Source organism: Taudactylus pleione, unplaced genomic scaffold, assembly GCF_031769625.1.
Source record: "Taudactylus pleione unplaced genomic scaffold, aTauple2 ptg000154l, whole genome shotgun sequence".
Lineage (NCBI taxonomy): Eukaryota > Metazoa > Chordata > Amphibia > Anura > Myobatrachidae > Taudactylus > Taudactylus pleione.
Genome location: NW_028284556.1, coordinates 10,081,709 through 10,103,710, shown reverse-complemented (window position 1 = coordinate 10,103,710; position 22,002 = coordinate 10,081,709). Strand labels below are relative to the sequence as shown.

General features: G+C 43.0%; 1 protein-coding gene across 3 annotated transcripts in view; it reads left to right on the top strand.

The window, feature by feature from the left end:
* The window catches only part of IGF2R (insulin like growth factor 2 receptor), a 234,364-nt gene that overhangs the window by 87,170 nt on the left and 125,192 nt on the right, over positions 1-22,002 (top strand). For all 3 annotated transcript variants that reach the window (XM_088474371.1, XM_088474372.1, XM_088474370.1), the window contains 3 exons: positions 2,638-2,806; positions 10,401-10,504; positions 19,659-19,820. In XM_088474371.1, the coding sequence (XP_088330497.1) occupies positions 2,638-2,806; positions 10,401-10,504; positions 19,659-19,820 (435 nt within the window). The remainder of the gene's footprint in view (positions 1-2,637; positions 2,807-10,400; positions 10,505-19,658; positions 19,821-22,002) is intronic.

Sequence of the window (22,002 nt, the reverse complement as noted above, 5' to 3'; positions counted from 1 at the left end):
TCTCCCGCTTCCCATCAGACTCTCCACCTCTCTTCAATCCTTCAAACGGGCTCTCAAGACCAACTATTTCATCAAAGCCTTCCAGCTCTCATCTTAACTTGCTGCTACATACTCCTCTCTCCCTGCCTACCCCATCTGTTTCACCCGTCTGTCTGTCCCTCTCCCTTAGAATGTAAGCTCCTATGAGCAGGGCCTCTACCCTCTTGTGCTTCTCCTTACTCTACCTTCATCTACTTCTTACTCTCTACCAGGGCACCTAACACTTGGTTGCTTTGCATTGTTGCTTATCTGGGTGTTATGGTCGCGAATGTAGCAATGTATATTATCCATGCCCTGTAATGTATTGTATTGTACTGTAAGTCACTGTAAATCAATCTATTTATGTACTTTGTAAGGTGCTGCGGAACATTTGTGGCGCCATGTAAATAAACGATAATAATAATAATATTCTTGGGGGTCATTCAGTTCCTGCAATGTGCAGCTGGGATGTCCTCAAGAATAATGGTTCCCCAACATTGCACATTTTCTTCTTTCCAGGGATAATGTGTAGTGTTGGTGGCTGCGGGTTATGGGCGATCCAGCCGTTTATCTGGCACTTCTGGACATTTCAGTAAAATTAGGTTTATAGTCAGATCATCCATTATATAGCTCCAATCAATTTGTTGGATGGACTGAATTTCTAACCGAATCCCCATTAAAGATACCCCATTTATTACGTTATCCTGTTTCCATAACACAGCTGGTAAATGTACAATAGCTTCCTGCCTACTGGCAGGAGATTCATGCATTGTCAGTAGTGGGGATTGTCTCTGATAATTCCACCAGAAGCCACCTCAGCATACTTAAGAAAGGTGACAGCACTACTTCACAAGACTCCATCTTGGTTCCTGTTAGTTTCCTGATATACTCTTTGTTTGAGTAATAAGTTATCCTTGCTCCAGTGATTCCTGCTTTTGCGTGTACTGAACCCTACTAGTTACAGGGGGATACATACTTTATGCAGGTTGTAAAAATGTCAACATACAGTGTGTCAACTGCATAATGTTGACATGTTCAAAATGTCGACATCTAATCCTAAAGGTAATAAGGACATTTTTACTATGTAAACATTGTGCCCCCTTCCCCCATGTGCTTTTCCTTTCCTTACAATTACTTTCGTCCCTTAACACTTGACTTCTGCCACCCTGCTACTTGAGTGGCTTTATATACCACATACTTGTCCTGCATTGTCTTTTACTGAAAGTCACTGTTCTATTGTTCTACTCAATTGTATATGTACATAAATAGGAGAGGCGCTTTAGAGTCAACCCAGGTGAATCTTAAATAGTGATGCAAATATTATTATTTCTATAATGAATATTGATACTAGATATGATAATGATATAATATGAAAAACACACACTTGTAGTTGCTGCCGTATAACCGGGGTAGTCTCCGTGGGAGAAAAGTATCACACACAAAAGGGGGGAACAAACAGCGCATGCGGTGTGTCTATAATTAGGTATCTCCCTAATATAACAACACAATAATGCAAAAGAATTTCTGTTTTTTACAAAAATCCTGCCTTTGAGAAAGCTGTCTGTGACAGTAAAATGCGTCAGGCTGATTAGTAGAGGACCCCCACACTGGATATTGCATTGGACTTTTTGGTACTTGGACTGTCTTTTTTTCCACAAAATTATAACCGGATGTTTCCTACTGAAGCCGCTCTGGATCTATATGTTTCTTGGGAAGTGTCTATTAAAGAACCAAAGGGACTGCACAGGCTGCAGAATATTAGCAACCCTACTGGACACTGCGATTTCCTTTATACCAACCGAGCGGTACCGGTAATTTATAAGTGATATATAGAACTATAACGGTTACCTACAATGATTGAAACCAGTTTGTGGGACTTTATCCTCTGAGGAATACGCTATACCTCATATTATGTATTGCTGATGCCAACTAGCAGATTAATGTTTATGAATATTTTAATATTGTATATTTTTTATTGTCTATTAAATGTATAACATTTTATAAGAAAAAGGTACTCACACAATTGTTTATGTACTTTGTTAGGCACTGCGGAACCCTTGTGGCGCCATAGAAATAAAGGATGATAATAATACCACGTTGACATGTTAGATGTCGACATTGTAACATTCAACATGTGAATGTATATTTGCTGAGTGCGTATCGTTACAGGCTCATAGTCTATAGTGTTTCATACCAAACTTTCCTCTATTGTAGTGCTGCTTATCAATGTTGTTTAAGATTTGTTTCTGCATCCGCTTGTCCTTTGGACTTCACTGTAGACACCCTAGTATCCTGACTGCAAGTGGGCATGACATTATTAGTGGTGTACACAGGTCATGTAGATCAGATAGAGATGACATACAAAACTATTTGGAATGTTTATAGTCTGCACAGAGGATAACCTTAAAACGGTCTATCATATGTATTCCTACTAGTTAGGCACAGTTAAGCAATAAAAGTATTTTTATGGAGGGTTGGAGTCTAATTCAATTAGTTTTTAAAAAAGTTATTTGAACCTTACTTTTCTAACCTTCTGAATTGTCTGCCATACATTTAATTAAGGCTCTATGCTAATAAAAAATTTAAAAACTGTGTTTTATTTTTGTTGTTGCATTCCAGGTAGACCTTACCATGCAGAAGATCCAGACAATAAATATATTTTCTACCTCAACGTTTGTGGTCCGACAGTGGGAGGTGATTGCACAGGTGACACAGTCTCTTCCTGCCAGTTTATAAAGTCAAGTAATCAGGCAAAAAGAGCAGGTTCTTCTCAAAATCAGACCCTCAGGTATGTTAAATATGCACCGTAGCTATAGCTACACTGTAAGGATGTTAACAATAGTTATGTCCGTTTCACACTATGCAGATGTAGTGTTCATTCTAGCACCCGTGCAGTTCCTCTTTTCTGCCCGGGGTGTCGCTCTCTGCTCTGGTGCTTCTATCACATTAAGCTGATGCAACAAACTGCCGAGATACAGACTTGAGTGTCCTAGAAGCACCAGAGCAGTGTGAGACACCCCAGGCACGGGTTGTGACAGTTGCAGCGTGCTAGAATGAACACTACAGATATGGCCTCATACATAATTGCCACAGTCTCGCCAAGCAGCCCTTCCCAGCATACCAGGTACCATGCGACTCGGCTTACACCAAGTGTCTTCTGTACACGAATCATTGTTAATTTTGTTGACAAAACTTGTGACTAAAAGTAATCGTTGACACCATTTTTTTTTTTTATTTTTTTTTAGGTCTAAATTGTAACGATAATATAAATGTTTTAATATCGAAAATTACAACAAGATCGGTGCAGACACCCTCCCTCATCCCTGAACATGCACAATCTGTCGCTATCGGCAGATTGACCGTCATGTTCTGGCGATGATTGATGTCGGAAACGACCAGCGGGAGCGCGCATCGATGATCGTTTCCGACACTTATCTGCCCGATTTATGCCCGATTAATGAGCAATTTGTCGTTATCGTTCAGTCGCTCATTTATATCTGCAAGTAGATATGCGGCATAAGACTAAGGGGCATATTCAACTGGGTTTTTCTTGCTAGTGCGGGATTTTTGGTATTCAATCAGGTGCTGGGTTTTTTAGGTTTTGAGTGTCTGAAGTTTTTTCCCACGCATCTCCAACTCTGATTTTTCCTAAAATCGTTACTTTTAGTAAAAATGAGCAGGACTTGCTCTGGGACAACGGCGGCATCCCCACTGAGGACTAAGCAATTGGAAGTTTCCAATCAGCTTAAGTAGTCCTTAATTACTTACCTTCCACAGCGCTGTCTTCTTCTTCTTGCGTTGGGACCCGGTCTCCTGCAGCAGTGGTGAGTATGTCAGTGTGTGTAATATTTTGTAAGTGAGTGCGTGTGTTTGTGACCCTCGTGTGTATGTTCCCCCCCCCTCCCTCCCTGTTATGGATGCTGGGTTGAACTATATCTTCCAGCAGCCCTTGTGCCTCCCAGCAGCCCCTCCCCAGTGAACAGATGGAGGGGAGAACACTGGAGACTCCCTGGTAGGTAAGTGTTATTATTTTCTTTTTTATGCGGTGCAGGGTTTTCAAAGCTGAAAACCCCGCAACCAATTTTTTAAAATATTTTTTTATTTGATACCGCGGGTATGGGGAGCGCACGGTATCCAATTGGATATGCCCGTAAAACTAAATTTAAAATCCTTGTCAAAATGAACACTGGTTATTACATACACAACTTTCTAGTTATGAAGAGGGGTAATTTTACATTTTTTAAGAACCAGTGTGTGCTTGTATATTGTATATTTGCAGAAAATAAATATGACCTGTGAAGGAAATATGGTTGTGTATTACACCTGTTCCAACTAACTTAAGGAATTAATTTGCATACGATATATGGGAGGAGTACTATGGTAAGTCAGTATGTAATACATTCTCACTCCACATACTGAGCCTAGATTACCAAATACATAGTTAAGGTATACTGACTTCAAGTTCTCAAGGGAAAAGTTCTTCAATAAAATCCATTACAGTATCATTAAACTGATTGCAAAAATAGTGACTAAAACATTGACTAAAATTAGACTAAAATGAATACTGAGGTCCACTCTTGACTAAAACAATGCAAAAAAAAAAGAGACTAAAATGTGACTTTAAACCAACTACGATTTTAAATAAGCGATTAAATTAATTTAAAATCCCTGACAAAATTAACACTGGCTCGAATGTGCGTCTTAAGCCAGGTACACACTAGATGATGTCTAGTGTGCCCGACATCTTTAGCGACGGGAGCCAGCACCGGCAAGTGCATACACACTTGCCAATGCCGGCAGAATGCAGCATGGCTCATACTAACGATATCCCCCATTGGACCTGCATGTAGGGCCGATGCAGGATGTCGCTGATAACGCTCGGGAGCGCGCATCATCAGCGACATAGCGGGTACACACTAGATGATGTGCCCGATATTTCGCTCCGATCTGCCGCAATGTGATGCAACAAAACCGCTTCACGGGACTACACTGATTAATTTGATATGCAACACCTGCGTATCTGTGTGTGACTGAGTCTGTATACGAAGTGCTACGATGCAGCGGTCGCAGCTTTTCACGCCAAGTTCTATAGTACAGATTCAGACTCGCACAGATCTACAAGTGAAGCATATCAAATTAATCAGCAAAGTCTCCTGAAGTGGTCTTGTCATGTTGTGTTGCGACTAAGACGCACATTTCAGCGTAAAAGACCTAACACCTCTTGGCACCATACGTCTCGTACCGCATGGCGTTTTGAGGCTAGGTGTATGAAAACACAACTATCGCACTTAACAAGTCATATTATTACTTATGTATATTCCTTGTACGGCGCTGCAGAAACTTTGCTCTACTATCAAATTATAGGTAATAATAATTGGTTGTTACATTTTTAGCCCTGATACGTATAATTTCTTATTTCCCCAATATACAGCGATAAGAAATTACACTTATTACGGCTGAAAGGCGTAGCATAATAAACATGCCCCTAAACTTTTTATGGATTAATGTGTGCTAATCCCTGCAGCCATGTTCCAAAATCTAGTGGAAAGTCTTCCCAGAAGTGTGGAAGCTGTTATAGCAGCAAGGTGGGGGGTGGGAAGGACTAACTACATATGACTTTGGAATGAGATGTTCAACAAGCACAGATGAGATAAGTCTGATGTTTGGGTTTCCAGATACTTTAGGTCAAATGTAGCTCCTGATAAACAGATCTTACACTGATTTCCTTCCAGAGAACAATCTATAAGAGATGACATGCTATGCACTTCAGCAATTGGTCCACTTCTGTGAGCTTGTGTGGCGTAACGCTTCGCGGCCGAGCTCTGTTAGTGGAAAGGTTACATCCAATGAAAGTCACTGAGCACTTCACTATAACCCATTTTACAACTAATGTTTTACTAATTATAATTCTATGCACCTGTTAGCAAGGGAATGGGATTGTAAAGCCGGGGGCTCAAATCCTGACAACGTGAGGCCGAAAGGAGGAGATCCCGACAGCGGAGGTAAGTAACTCTAACCCCCCCCACCCCCAACCCTAACCCTCCTTTAGGGATGCCACAATAAAGCCACTGAGATGCAGCGTTTTCACCAGAAAACTACATGCTGACTAGCCAAACACTCCCTCCGTATCTCAACTGACACCACAATAGGGAAAAGTTCCAGCGAAAGCCACTCAGTAGGCCAGGGCGCTGTGCACCACTCCCCATTAACAAGGCCCCAAAACCAGATGAACCAGCGGCATCAGTGAAAGCTGCAAAGTAGCATTCGCCACAGGAGCAGAAGGCCAAATGCGTTCACCATTAAAACAAACGAAAAAACTGGACCAATTTCGAAGATCCTCCTTAATCTCAGAAGACAAACAAACGTGATGATGAGGCCGGTTCACCCCGGCCAGGGACCTCTCCAACTTACTGCAAAAAACCCGTCCCAAGGGAAGAATGCGACAGGCAAAATTAAATGACCCAAGCAAAGACTGAACTACGCGCAATTTAACGCTATCTGTTCCTAAACAAACCGCAATTTGATTGCGCAACTTACTGACCTTATCATGCGGCAAACGACAACAACCCGCCACCGTGTCTATCTCAATGCCCAAATAAGAAAGGCAAGATGAGGGGCCCTCCGTTTTGTCATGGGCAATAGGAACCCCTAAAACCCTAAACAAAGCTGTGGCGGAAAAGAGGAGATCCGTACAAACCTCACTCCCTCCTGTACCTATAAAGAGAAAATCATTAAGGTAATGCGCAACACCTACATGGCCAGTGCCCGCTCCTATGCACCAATGTAAAAACTAAGTGAACTTCTCAAAATAGCCACAGGAGACCGCACAACCCATGGGCAGACATTTATCCACAAAGAAATCGCTCCCAAGCCTAAAACTCATATACTGCATTGCTTCAGGGTGTAAAGGTAACAAGCGAAATGCGGACTCAACATCTAACTTCGCCAGCAAACCGCCCAGACCAAAACTACAAACCAGACCTAAAGCGTCATCAAAGGACTGATGTACAGCACTGCAAGCCGAATCGGGTATAGCATCGTTGACCGAATTACCATGGGGATAGGATAAATGTTGAATCAGACGAAACTTCCCTTGCGCCTTCTTAGGGACAACCCCCAAAGGTGAGATGCAAAGATTCAGCAAGGGAGGACAAGGGAACGGGCCCTCCATCCTGCCCAGGAAAACCTCCATGTCCACCTTAGATCGCAAAACTTGAGGGAACTCCCAGACGGAGCGCAAATTGCGGGGCGCATTAATGTGGAGCGGGCTGGAAATAGGCAAACCAATACCAAATTGAAAACCATCCAAAAGAAAGGCAGCAGCCTCTCTATCAGGATAACGAGCCAACCACTTAGTAAGCTCCGGCAAACAAACGGGCGACCTAGCCTTAACTAGCTGTCTTGGAGCTATTGCCCCTATCAGACATTGTGTCTACGGAGCCCCAACGGCAATCCCTGGCCGGGTGCTCCCCGTTACAAATGTGGCAGGAGTGGCGAAAACGACAAGAGACGCCACGAGAACACCGAGTCATTGAAGGCAAAACGCTTCCCTCTCGCCGCCTCTGACGCACCAGACCTAGGTAAAGAAACCTTGCATGGGGGCACTGCATCCAAAGGAGACCGCCGCTGCTGCAAAACTTCGAGCCAAACCTCAACAACTTTAACACGAGAGGGACAATGCGACTACTCTAATTTTTGCGCCTGAACTGACAATCATAATCCTTACAAGGCATGCCCCGCGACCGAGCGAACATATCATGCACCAAGTAAATATACCCGATAACATTCTGATGTTCCTCCGGCCGCGTCTCTAAATAGCAAGCCGCAAAAATTAGCATATTTTGAGCCAGGAATTGTAACCGCAGAACACATCTTCCCCAATCACTCCCGGCTTCTTAGCCTGAGCTAAACCCTTCTTCATATTCATATTGTCCGTGAGGGTGAAAAAAATCAATGAACTTACACCTGCGGATCCTTTCCTTAACGATTTTGCGCAAACCCCGGAGTACAGCAGTAATAGCACAATGCACAGAATCAGCTCCCAGCGGTGGTTCAATATGGCCGGAAGCCTCACTTGTCTTACTCCTGCCCTCATCCTTCTTTGCTAAACGCAGCGCCACCAATCTAGCAATCTTGCGCGGGCGCCCCGGGGAACCACACGAATGAGAGGATGAGGCAGAAAAATAATACGAAGATGAAGATATATCATACTCCCCAACACCCGGATGAGGAATCAAATCACCGGACGCTTCACACAGAGGGTCCGCCAGAGCAATCTCCGGGTCCACCTCGACGCACGCAGGAACAGGAACCGCGAAAGCCCCCGCGACAGTCGGAATGGTCGAAGCCGACAAAAAATCTGAAACTGGAACAGACGCGTGAAGGACCAAAGCAGCAACTGGTTTATCAGTGGATAGGGGGGAGGAGAGGAAGGGGGGCAATGGAAGGAGGGGGGTGCTGTGAAACAACAGGAGCAGGAACAGGAGGAGTAGGCAAAGGAGGTGAAGTTTGAGAGGCGGAAGGCACTGAAGGAGCAGAAACAGCAGGGGGAGGATCAAATGAGGCAGAAACGGGGCACAGGCACCAGGGATGGATGGGAAAAAATGGGGGTGGGGGGTGGTGATGTATGTATGAGGAGGGGGAAGGTTTGCCAGGGAGAAGGGCCGGGAAAACAGGAAGGCTGCCAATAAGGATAACCAGGCAGAGAAGAAGGGGAAACATATGGGGGATAAACAGACAAAGGGGTGTGCAGAGGAATAAGAAGAGACAATGGGTGGAGCAGGGCCAGCGCTCCAAGAAGGTTGGGCCCAAGTAGAAGAGGAGGCAGAGGAGGAAAGGTGGGAGCTGGCAAAGGTGCTGGCAGGTAATGAACCTGCTAGCAAAGGGCCTGGCTGCTGGTGATATGCCCTGTAAACAGGGGGGGGTGCAAGTACAGGAGGCAGGATGCGCTACCTGCCACCCTGCGCAGCTGAAAAGCTGACTTGGGTCTGGAAGTATGGGCTGGATCCCACTACTGAAGTGGGATCCAAGATGGCCGCTGGGCCCACTGTCCGGTGCTACAAGCGGGGGAGGAGGGCGTTGAAGGGGGCGGGGCTTTTGGAAACCGTAGCCGCAGCATGAGTGCCAGCAATTTGAAGTAAAACACAAGCCAGAGGAAGCAGGAGGGCAGGGCAGAAGGCGCAGGGGGGGGAGGAGGGGGGAAGAGCGGGCGCCCAGGGGAGCTAGAAGGGGCAGACCTGAGTGGGTGGGAAAAATCAGCTGGGGGGTGGAGGCAGATCTCTTGGGACGGTGCATGGTGAAAAAGAGATAAGAATGATAGAGAGCATGAAAATTGAGAGGTAATGCAATGAAAGAACAGAGAGGGAGAAACTATGCAGCACAGGTTGTGATACTTGGCTGTGCTCCAGACGCGACAAAGCGGCTGATCACATGCACACCACCTCTTTTATACCCCCAATCACAGGTACACCCACAATTCACACCATTGATCAGCTAACAACCACCTGACCTCTTAAACCCACTTAATCTGCCTAGTTACAAGGCTGCCAATCAGCAAAATCCCCAGGATTCTTATTTAATCTCACGTCTATGCAACGCTTTCTATTTCAGCAGTTGGTTCAGTCTGGAGATAACTTCTGTCCTTAATCCTTAAATATTTTATTTTCTCCTTGTAACAAATCACTTGATTATAATTTGTCTATAAAATGTTCTTCTTGCCGTACTTTTATTTAGCAGTGTAGCAGTATGACAAACTATTTCTATTGTTCCATATGTTGCAAAGCCATCCTAATACACTGAATGAAATTGCTATCTTCTTCTCCCTTACACAAATTAAAATAACACTATATATCGCCTTTAAAATAGCGACCCTTTCATAATAATTTTTTTTTTCGTTCAGTAAGATTAACACTAACATTGAATTTTTTTATTTTTTAAAGCTAAAATGTATATTTTTTCAATTGTTTTTACCACATAACATTCACCAGCCTGTAGTATTGTGCGGCTGCCTCCACCACTCCCTCCCTTCCAGAACATAGTGTTAGTGGCTTCCTTGCTGTATAATGATGAGTAGGAGTCTCTGAAGTTTGCAATTGGAAAGGGGTTATATGGTACAAAATATATTGTCCTCCAGGTCTCCTTTTTTTTATCTTGTTACTCACAATATCCACTTGCTCTCTGACTGTCAGCAGTATGGCTAAATATTGGTACACCTCTAGTAAGGATCGTTCATTGTAATTTAACTGTGCCATAAGTTGTTTAATTGAGATCTTTTAAGAAAAGCTTCCTTGCATTAATGGAATGTTTAGATTGGTTGCTAGGAATGTTTATTCTGATGCTATTTTGTTAACCCACATTTATACTTTCTTTTTCTTTATATCTAGATATTCAGATAGTACCATCACATTGACGTACCCTGGAGGAGAAATGTGCAGCTCTGGCTTCCAGCGAATGACTGTAATTAATTTTGAATGTAATGAGACTGCAGGTAAAAGGGCTTTCAATTTTTGTGTTACACTCTGATTTGTAAAGTGAATGGTGGTAGGGAGAGTTGTAAAGCTGCTCCCTAACAGTCTCTGTTGGCGAATAAACCTATATATTACAGTTGTTTTTACTTTAAGTTGATGCTTGAAACAGGAGACAGGGTTCCGACATCTTGACAGTTTAACCCTGATCGGAGATCATAAATATAATATAAGGGAATTGTGCAAAATTATTACTTACCTGGGGTCTGGCGATAACAGAAACCCGTGTGACGGATTTTCAGTTTTGTGAGGAATTTTCCTTTAACAATCTGATCTAGTATCACTTCTGCCTAATTTTACCATGCATAGGTTTGATTAATTCTTTATTCCCTAACTTTTGTAGGATCATGTATTTTGATCTGCTGCTTTTGTACTTGTCTTATAACATTGATTGCTGTTAAGGATGTCCTGCCTCTACATTAAAGCTTGCTTACCTGTTTGAGGATATATGAAAACTTTTTTGTAACCTACAGATGTGTCCTCATACACTATTGCTGCAGCAGCGCCAAACAGCCCTTCTCTGCACAGCCAGGTCCCGTGCGACTCGGCTTGCACAGAGCATCTTTTTTTTTTTTTTTTGCCTAAAAATGCTTGTTTAGTGACAACGCAGTGTGACAATACCGCTTTACGAGACTGCACTGATGCATTTGATTTGCAACACTTGTATATCTGTAAATGAAATAGAAAATGTGAGAATTATGGGTATGCACAAAGGATCCCAGCCTTAGGAACCCCTCTCCTATCAGTGTCACCAATCACTGTAAGAGATAACTGGACTGGTAAGTGTACCTAAAAACACGGTCGAGCTATGCAGGAAAAATAAATGCATAATACATTCCTCAAGCCCACACACATAGCGATGTGCTCACGATCCGACATCGTGCACGATTTCCCTTGAAAACTCTCCTCGGCAGCTCTGCACACGATTTGGTGTTTGCAGTGTCCAATTTACAAACGCTCTATCGTGCATTCAGACATTTTCCAGTGCATTTGTATCCCAGATTGGCAGATCTGCCCTACAGCATGGCAAATCTGACGATGCGATGTGCGACCAGCGGGGACGCACATCGTGATCATGAGTGGGGAATCACGATTTGGCCATATTTTACATGATCTATCGTTCCAATGCGATGGAATCGGCCACATCGTGTAAAATTTCGCCATGTGTGTGGGCACCTTCATAGAAACACAGAATTTGACAGCAGATAAGAACAACTTGGCCCATCTAGTCTGCCCTTTTTTACCTTTTAACCTAAACCCTATGTGATCCTTAGTTATTTGCACGGCGGTTCTTATGCCTGTCCCAAGCCTGTTTAAATTGCTCTACTGTCTTAGCCTCTGATGGGAGGCTATTCCACTTATCCACTACCCTTTCCGTGAAGTAATTTTCCTCAAATTTACCTACCTCCGTCCAGTTTGAGTGCATGTCCTCGTGTTCTAGTACTTCTCTGCTTATTAAGAATGTTTCCCTGCTGTACCTTGTTGAAACCCTTGATATATTTCTATTATGTCCCCCCTATCCCTTCTCTGCTGAAACTAGACATATTAAGATATTTTAGTCTTTCCTGGTAAATTTTTGTGATGTAGGCCATGCACCATTTTAGGTGCCCTTCTTTGTACAATCTCCTATATATTTATATCCTTCTGGAGATGTGGCCTTTAGACCTGAACACAGTATTTTAGATGAGGCTGTACCAATTACCGATACAGTGGCATTATTACCTCTATCTTTCGGGATCCGGTCAAAATGTAGGCACTGGACCCCAACACCTGTCAGAATTCCGGCGCCAGCATCCCGACCTCTGGCATCCTGAAGGTAAGTACTGGAGTTAGGGTTAGGCACTAGGGGGAGGGTTAGGGGGTAGGCAATAAGGGTAGAGGGTTAGGCTTAGGAAGGGGGAGGTTAGGGTTAGGCACTGGGGGAGAGGTTAGGTTTTGGTACCAGGGAGGGAGAGGGTTAGGATACTGACGACGTGTCGGTATCCTAACCGTGTCAGGATGCCGGCATTAGGATTCTGAGCGCCAGGAGCCTGTGCACCGGCATCTCATACCCAACCCCTTCTTCCTGCTACTGATTCTTCTCCCTATCCAACCAAGCATCTGACTTGCCTTTCTCATTTACCAAAATTGTTACATTGCTTCCCTGTTTTCAGGTCATCTGAATAGTAACATCATTTGTCTTGCCCCTCCTGGTGTGTCTACCCTGTTGCATATAAAAAGCAATGGTCCAAGTACAGAATCCCTGGGGTACACCACTGGTAACCTTTCCCTCATGGGTCTGCACTCCATTTACTGCAACTGTTTCCTATCCTGCAACCAAGTTCTTATCCATTTAACAGTTTTAGAATCCAGTCCCAAGTTTTCGAGTTTATCAGTCTAAGATATGGGACTGTGTCAAAAGCCTTACTAAAGTCTAGGTAAGCTACAACTACACTCCCCCTTGATCCTATTACTTTAATCACACACTCAAAAAAGTCAAGTAAGATTTGTTTGGCATGATCTCTCGGGTAAACCCATGCTGTGGGGGGATCCTGTATTTCGCTGGATATGAGATGTTCCACAGCTCTTTCTTTTAACCACTTAACTGGCTAATATTTTTTCCAAAAATCTCCCCAAAATTGTCGTGTTTTTTTTTCTTTTTTTAAATTTATTTTCTAAATAAAATTATGTAGATAAGAGCTATTTAAACTGGATTCAAAACGATTTTTATTTTTTTTTAACAAAATTGTAAAATCAAGTTTAAATAGCCATAACTTACATAATGTGATAATTAAAAAAAAAAAAAAAATTTGGGGGACATTTTTTTTTTCTTTTTATAGTCTTAAACAATAAAAAACTATTGTTAGCACGGGTGATGAGTGAGATGGAATATATATATATATATAATATAATATAAAAGCCAGTGACTGGCTTCTGGCTATTACTTTTCATTTATGAAGACCGGAGAGTGACACTGATCCTGTTTGCTGTCTCAATCTACCTTAGTGTGCACCACGGCGAGTATGCCTTAAGTTACAGGAGTGCCTACCCCTGCTGTTTTATATATATATATATATATATATATATATATATATATATATATATATAATATATAATATATATAATGTTATACAGGACCAGCTGAGTGTAGAACTGCAAGTACACCCTGGAATTCTGGCTTATCTGCAGCAGCTGCACTTCCAGGCCAGGCCACTGGGGGAAGGCTAGATTGACCGGCGGCTTCTCTTCTCTGCAGTCGCCATGTATAGATAAACTGTGGACAGCGGCTCCTCTGCCTTCATTACCCCAGCACCTGCAAAGAAGAGCAGCTGCCATGTCTACACAGGTTACAGCAGCTCCTCTGCCTTCATTACCCCAGTGGCTTGCAGAAAAGAGCAGCCACTGGGTCTATACTGGGGACATTGCCATACATTACCCTGGCTGCTGCAAAGAAGAGCAGCCGCCGGGTCTACACAGGTTACAGCAGCTCCTCTGCCTTTGATACCCCGGTGCCTGCAGAGAGGAGCAGCCGCCGGGTGGGGGGTGTTGTCGGGCCGGCTGATTACTGCACCCAGCAGTTATCAGCAGACATTGGGGGAGTATCCAAAGGTGCCATCACAGAGGTAAGAGAACATTAATGATATGAGGTTACTTATATATCAAAATGAATAATAATATGAATATTATCAATATATAAAGAGTGGCACTGCTGGACTCCCATGTCTTAAGCTGGGTACACACTAGGCGATATATCGTTCGTTGGCGGTATGAACAATATATATCGGCTAATCCACCTGGCAGTGTGTACACACAATTTATCTGTGAAAGATGTCTTTACAGATATATTGCATGAGCATTGCTAATATATACCTGAAAGATATATAATTCACACCTGCTTGTGTGTACACACGACCAGCCAAACAACCCATATGCTGGCCACAGGACCAAGCGGTAATGATATCACAGCTGGTTCCTCTGACCAGACATATCAGTCGTCCAATTGATAAGTGTTTATGCACAAGGCTGGTTGTGCTCAATCTTGCTAAATCTTTAGATCGGTCGGCTGTTGGCCCATGTAACGATTTGTCATTCAAGTGTGTACCCCACATTACACCACTGGACCATACAGATTCATTCTGGACCCACAGATTAGTATCTCTCTGATTTTCTCTCATGTATATGTACTTATTTTAAATAAATTCTTTGAATATGCAAAGAGTACTTCCTGCTTTTAATCCCATTGAAGGTATTTATCACACAATTTCTTTTTCAACACTTTTTGGGGGCACTAGTAGCCTTGTATATAGCACCATAGGCGTCTTTATAATGGGTGCAAGGTGAGCGGTGTCCAGGGGGCCCACACCGCACACCCTGCACCCGTAGTTAATATACTTTCCTCTCCGCAGATTCTGACGTGCTGCTCAGTAGCGCCGGACCGGCGCTGCAGACCAGCAAAGAAATCACTTGGGAAAACGGCGGCAGACATCTTTTCTGCGCATGCGCATATCACTGAAAGTATGTCCCCAGGAAAATAGGTACGGGCGCCATTTTCCCGGAGATCCGCACATGTGCAGTAGATTCTGGTATGAAGCCAGAATCCTTCGTGCTCCGTGCACTGACAGATAGGAGGGGGCCCAAACGGAGGCTGCACACCGGCCCCCTCCCCTTCTCTCTTAAAACACCCCTGTATAGCACCAAATGTAAATCTACATGTATTCCAGCTACTTCGCAATAGGTGCCCAGTTTCTTTCTTATACCCCTTTCACACTGGCAGCAATAACCCGGGTTATTGCTCGTGAATGCGCAGCAACCCAGCTTATTGCTCAGTGTGAAAGGGCCAGGTTGAAATAACCTACCCGGCATTGCAACACTGGTAATGAGCAAGGTTGAACAAGGGTTCAACCCGGCTCCGCGGTGCAGTATGAACCGGTAACCCGGGTTGATGCAACCTGGGACCTTTTCTCAGCATAGGAAGATCCGGCGCTTGGAGATGTTCTTATCTCAAAGCGCCTGCTCGGCACATGATGTCTGTGACATCATCGACCCGGCAGTAAGCCAGGTCGGGCTGCCAGTCTGAATGGGGTCACACCCGTGATGGACCTATAAAATGCTGGGTACAGCCCAGGATAGCGGTGTGGAAGGTATATTAGTGACCAAAGAGTCAGGAAGTTTTCTATTGGCTGCTCAGGCAAATGGTTTTAATGTTATTATTTTCATATTGGATAGATTCTCTATGATTATTTTCATTTTGTTTCCTGACCCTGGTTGGCCCTCATGCGAAAGTGAGCTCTGCAGCTCTTCTCCTGATACATTGTAGCCGACAGCGGAATTGCTAGAAACGTGGTTTTTAAGCTATCTGAAGCCCAGCCTTGACCCGGCCCAGCATGGGCATTTATTATTAATAGCTTTGCTATTTCACAGACAGCTGTTATGGCTAAAGAGGCAAAATTTGGCATGGGTCAGGTCACCCCTCATTATCTCATTGGACATTCACAACCACAGACACCAGGTGGGCAGAGATTGAGCAGTGCTGTTGCTGTACTGCAGTAGCATGATCCATTGATGAGCTACCGATTCTCAGAAAAGTGGCAAATGTTGTGCTGCACTCTCTATTCCTCTTGAGCAGGGGTCAGGGAACTTTTTTACCTTTTACCCCAAAATATATTTAGATAAGCCGGCGTTACCCACTTCATTTGAAAGGAAGGAAATCATATAGTAGAGCCCCCATAGTTATGCCCCTGTAGTAGTGCCCCCATATAGCCCCTGTAGTAGTGCCCCCATATAATGCCCCTGTAGTGCCACTTGTACAAAAAAAACAAACCAAAAACACTTACCTTAGTCCCTGCTCCTGCATCCGCCGCCGTCCTGTCCGCCCAGCTGCTCCTCTGAACTATGGGAGAGACATCATGAAGTCTCTCCCATAGTGCGCATGGAGAGAGGCGGAAGCTGGAGTTCAGAAGAGAGCTCCAGCCTCCAATTACGCTGCGCTGCAGGGAAGGAGTTGGGCGCCCGCTGGTAATAACATCTCAGCGGGCGTCTGGCTTAGAGCCTCCCTGCCGCACAGCCGGGCATGCGTATGAATGATTCATATGCATGCCCGGCTGTCCGTCCATTACCCCCAGGAATTTCATTTTTACCCCATGTGGGGTAATTTACCCCTGTTCCCTGACCACTGCTCTTGAGGATCAATCCAATTTAAACTCTTATTAGACTGGGCTACTTCTGTGGCAAATATGAACCAATAAGGGGGGAGTGATGCCAGGAATCTTTAGGCGACGACCGAGACTGACGGTCGGTACACCTGTCAAACTGTAACGCAGGTTTCCTAAGGCGAGCTCAGGGAGGACAGAAACCTCCCGTGGAGCAGAAGGGCAAGCATGCTTGTTGATTTATATCCTGGGGATTATCATTATTTTTATCCTTATGTGGCCCAACAAAGGTTCTGCAGTGCCTTACATGTAAAACAGTTATTAGCAGTACAAAACAATGCAGGGCAAGGACATGGTTTATAAACATTGCTGCATAGCAGCAGGGCACCAGCAACCAAGTGTTACATGTCATTTGGGGAGTTAGGAATAAATTATAGTACAAGTAGGAGAAGGAGAAGCTCGTGAGGGATGAGGGCCCTACTCGTGAGAGCTTACATTCTAAAGGGGATGAGTGAGCCAGCATGCCATTCATCCCAGGGAATTAACTTTTTGAGTCGTTCAGCCACATTGTGGAGTGGTAGAATCGCCCAGGGACCACTGTGGTTGCCTCTATGATATACCTCAATGTAGGTGGGAACTGTGTAAATACCAGGGATTCGACAGCATCTTTAGTGGATCTCCTGATAATTATGGCTTTACTGCTTGATGTAACTTTTGCTTTGATCCCCATACTGTCTCTGGAACTTACCAAAGCCAAGTAGTATAGTCCCATTAATTCTGGTAGCTCGGAAATGAGCAGGGCAATCATGGTATGCGTACATTCTCATTTGGGCAGCTGAACCACCACAGAGGTTGTTTTTAGTTAAAGACCAATTTACCACAACAACATTTCTTGGCTTACTTTAATAGGATAGCTGTTTAGGCCATAGTTCTTAAAGTTCATTCAGACCATGCTTAGGGCCAGAAAACTAGTGTCCTGCAAATGTTCCCACAGCTTTTGGTAGCCTCCATGGTCTTTCCCCTCAAATCTGAATTGTGGCCTGAGAATGTTGGCTGATTTTCCACATGTTTGCACCTTTTTTGCATGGGGTTCTTCGCAATACACCAAACCTGACATTCCTGAGGTTTGGACCATTTTTTTAGAGGACTCTTTGCATTATGATTACCACCCCTACCTTCCTTATTCTTTGGACTTTCAATTCCTTACTTGGAAGCTGTCTCTTGTTCCGACTATGGCTTCAGCTAGCAGGATATCTTGACCAGTTACCCTATCTTGCAGGTCACCATATCAGGTCTTCACAGGGCTAGAGGGCGATCCAGACTAATTTGGTGTCTAATGTTCTGAATCAAGATGTTATCTCTAAGCTGGGGCAGGGTCTTGAATTGCAATGCGTGAACTGTCTTAAACTCCTACATGTGGTTTGGTCCTTGAAGATAGGTAGGACAGATTGCCAACCATCCTTTCTTGTAGAACAAGGAGGAGGCTATGACACAGACAGTGGCAAGATATTTTGAAGTTTCTTTCCACCAAGTCTATGTCTCTGATAGAGAGCTCTGGCATCATATGCCATTATGGGCCCCTCTAAAAGATTTTTTGAGAGCTTCAACTGAGTAGAGCCTTGGTCATTTGGTTGTGCCTTGCAACTATATGGTTATTAGTCCCCTGGATTTTTGCATTTTCCATCAAATACACTACCCTCTTTTTCACTCTGTTATTTTGAGTAGTGTTCTGATTGGATTGATGCTATGTGCTTTGTTAGTTAAACTGAGCATCTTTGGTGGAGTGTATAGGGGGAATATCTGGGATACAAGTTTGCAGTTTTACCTTTAGTGTCAACCCAGAGCCCTCTACACTGCAAAATTAGCAATGTTTACATTGTTCCACTAGTTTGCCTGTGTTCACTGTATGAGAGGCAGCCATATTGTTAAGGATACCCTGGACACTGCTGCCACGTCCTATCATTGTACCAGCATCAGGAATTTACCTGTCAGCAACACCTCCGCTATTAACTGATTTTGCTGCTACTCACGTACACCTGCTACTGGCGGTTACTACATCTAGGACTGACCCGCAGTCCAACACCACCGCAGGGAGTATCACAGCAAGCACGGACAACTGGAGTGCCTAGACAGAGCAATGTAAGAGCTGCTGACACAACATTGCTAATATCTATGTGAATCACGAGACTCCTTCGGCTACCAGTAATTAGATAACACCAATACGTTCTGATTACTCACGGAGCATTCATTGTATCATTCATTAGACTGCATCCATTTGTCATTTCCATTATTGAAGCTGTGCTAACTAACAACTATTAAGGATATGAGACCACCTTTCATTCAGTATTCATAGTGAAGTGGGCCTTTTATTTTTAACCATCTGACTTTTTTTACGATTACATTCTTGCAACTAATAAGTGTTACTGTGTCTACCTATGAAACCCATGTGTTTCTGGTAAAAGAGAAATCTGATGGAAACTTATGGGACTATTAGTTCAATACTCGCACAAATAGATTGGATTGTCTGATGCAAGTTTCAGGGGTTATCTTGTGGATTCTATTTATGCACCTATGCTGAGTATTATTCATTAACATACTGTTTATATTTATATCTACATTTATGACCTAATAACACTGGTCTTCAGATGTGCATGGTTTATACATGATATTTATGCCTATGTTATAAATAAATGTTTTAATTGACCCATCTAACAAATTTTGGCTAGGCGCAGCACTATTTTGTTCTCATATTATTTGCTGCCTACATCAGGGCAGGTTACTTGCATCTCCCGTTACTGTCAGCATTAGAACAAAGATGGCCAAGTGGTATTTTCTTTTTTTTTTTTTTTATATACAATCAAGGTTGGGTGTTGTTGGTCAACATTACAGTATGTATGTCTGCTCATGTCCCAGAAATCCCCTGACACCCAATAGAAGTAGTCCTTGTTATCACTGTCTAACTATAATTTTGCTGTTGCCATTATTACAGTGAATGAAGGGAAGGGTGAGCCAAGTTTCTCTGCGGAAGCCGACTGCACCTATTTCTTCTCCTGGGAGACCAAATATGCATGTCCCAAAAAAAAGGAGGACCTTTGCCATGTGGAAGCCAGGAAAAAACATTTCAACCTGTTTGATTTGATACGCAATGCTGGTAAATTGTTTGTGTGTCTTGTCTGTCTGCATGTGTTAAATCACCTTATGGATATTCTAAACACATTGGATAAAATGCCACTTTAAGAGGAACTGACGTCTACGAATATATTTTTAGATAATACAAATACATTTTTTTTTAAATAATGGTGGTTTGATCAATGTATGGTTAGATTGAAGAACGACTGTAAAACCTTTTATAATTCTTTTTTTCCTGTATTAATTTTACCTAATGTTACTGGATATTCATCTAAGGGTGATTGGTGTTAACTGTTCCATCAGGTTATATTAATGAGAAGGGTTATTTCAGATTGAAAAATAAATACGATAAATCCCCAGTTGTTGTATTGGGTTGGTTACGGGATATCAGCGCTCAGAATCCCGGCGTTCAGAATCCTGACGTTGGCATCTCAACAGGGTTAGGATAACCGACACCTGTCAGGCAGTGTCCTAACCCTCCCACACTTCCTAACCTTCCCTTCCTGCTGCCTAAACCTAACCTCCAGCAGCCTAACCGCGCTGGCATCCCGACTGCCGGTATATTGACTGCATCCCGTTGTCTTCATTAGAGCAAATGTTGGTTGTCTTCGTTAGTTCAGTCTTCATGAAATAAGTTTGTGAATATGACTCTTGAAGAGATTCAGGGGCACTAACGTTGCTAATGAATTTGGAAAGGGTTAATCTAATGTTGCAAAACACATTGGTCTCCATTAATTCATGATCTGGCAATAAATAATACACCTTTTGTTACACTTAACACAAATGGATGCCTAATAAATAACACTTCCTGTGAGAGGCAGACCATATTCATGGTTCTTAAAGAGAATAAATGTCTTAAATCCGCAGCAAGCTCTTCCATGGTCTAATGTTTGCGTCCATCATGAGGATTATAAATGGGAACAAGCCAGTGAGTTGTGTTTATTAGTAACAAAGAGAGGACAGTGTATTTTGAGTCCAGACATATGATGATAGTAACACTCGGTGTAATTGATTTATATGCAAGGAGCAGATTATAATATTCTCTGTATTACTTAGCTGAATAGTATATCTTGAGAAGACTCTTACTGTAAATGGTATGATTTTTCTCCCTGTGATTGCTTACACAGGGATTAATGTTACAACCTGGGGTTTGACCTGGGAAGTGCAGATTGACCCTAGTTCGTATTGCAGGAGTCCCTGCTCCTATCTGCATTCACACTGATGTTCACTGGGGTCCAGAGTTTCCTGAGCAGCCAGACATCCTGTATCTCCAGTTTTGGTTAACTGGGCTGCGCCATACTTAGCAGGGGTTCATAAGGAGCTAGGAAAGATGTGCGTCCATTGACCTAAATAAGAGTGCCAAAATAAGGTGTCTGCCATATATTAGGGCTTGTTTAGGGTTCCACGAATTTCTAAACCTAAAGGGTCAAATACTTCATCCCACCAAAAGGCTGAAGGTCATTTGTGAAAAACGCTGTGGATGCTCTCTGTATTTCATTCACATCATTGCATGTCCACTTTCTGCATATGGGTACTGCTAGTGTAAAATTAGAAATATTTTGTTATATTGAAAATAGTGCCAAAATTTTTTTGGAGAAATATTTTGTTATTGGTTTGTCAAAGTCTTATTGAAATGTTGATTATTTTTATTTTATTTATTTTAGCCCAACTTTTATGTACTGTAATAGTGGTGTGTCCTACTCAATGTGCTTTCATGTCTTCAGTTACTATATTAATCATTATCTGCTAGGTTTAGGATTTATGTTGCTGATTAATGATCAGAATTATACATTAGTGTTTCTGTATGTGTTTAATCTTCTCATGTGTCAGTGATTCCCTGTCATCTTCTTTTGCTATAATGACTTATTTTTCTTGGGCTTCATAAAAGTCCTTTAGGTACAACAAATATGTCCGCCTTTTAGGTAAAAATAAGCATACCCACTTTATTTCTGATATAGATAAAACATGAGTGAGGGGAAATTTGGACTGTTTCTATAAATGTGCTTATTCATATGTGTGCCCTTTAAAGTACAAGAAGACTCCTGATTTACTGACTATCCATAAAATATTTACAGACAATTAGGATCTATGGCACTCCACAAACCATAAACTTCTTCATACATGTTAGGAAACAAAATACTGATTTACGCATGTGGATAAAAGTCAGAGCATCATTGTGCCTAGCCCACATCTAGCTGCAAATG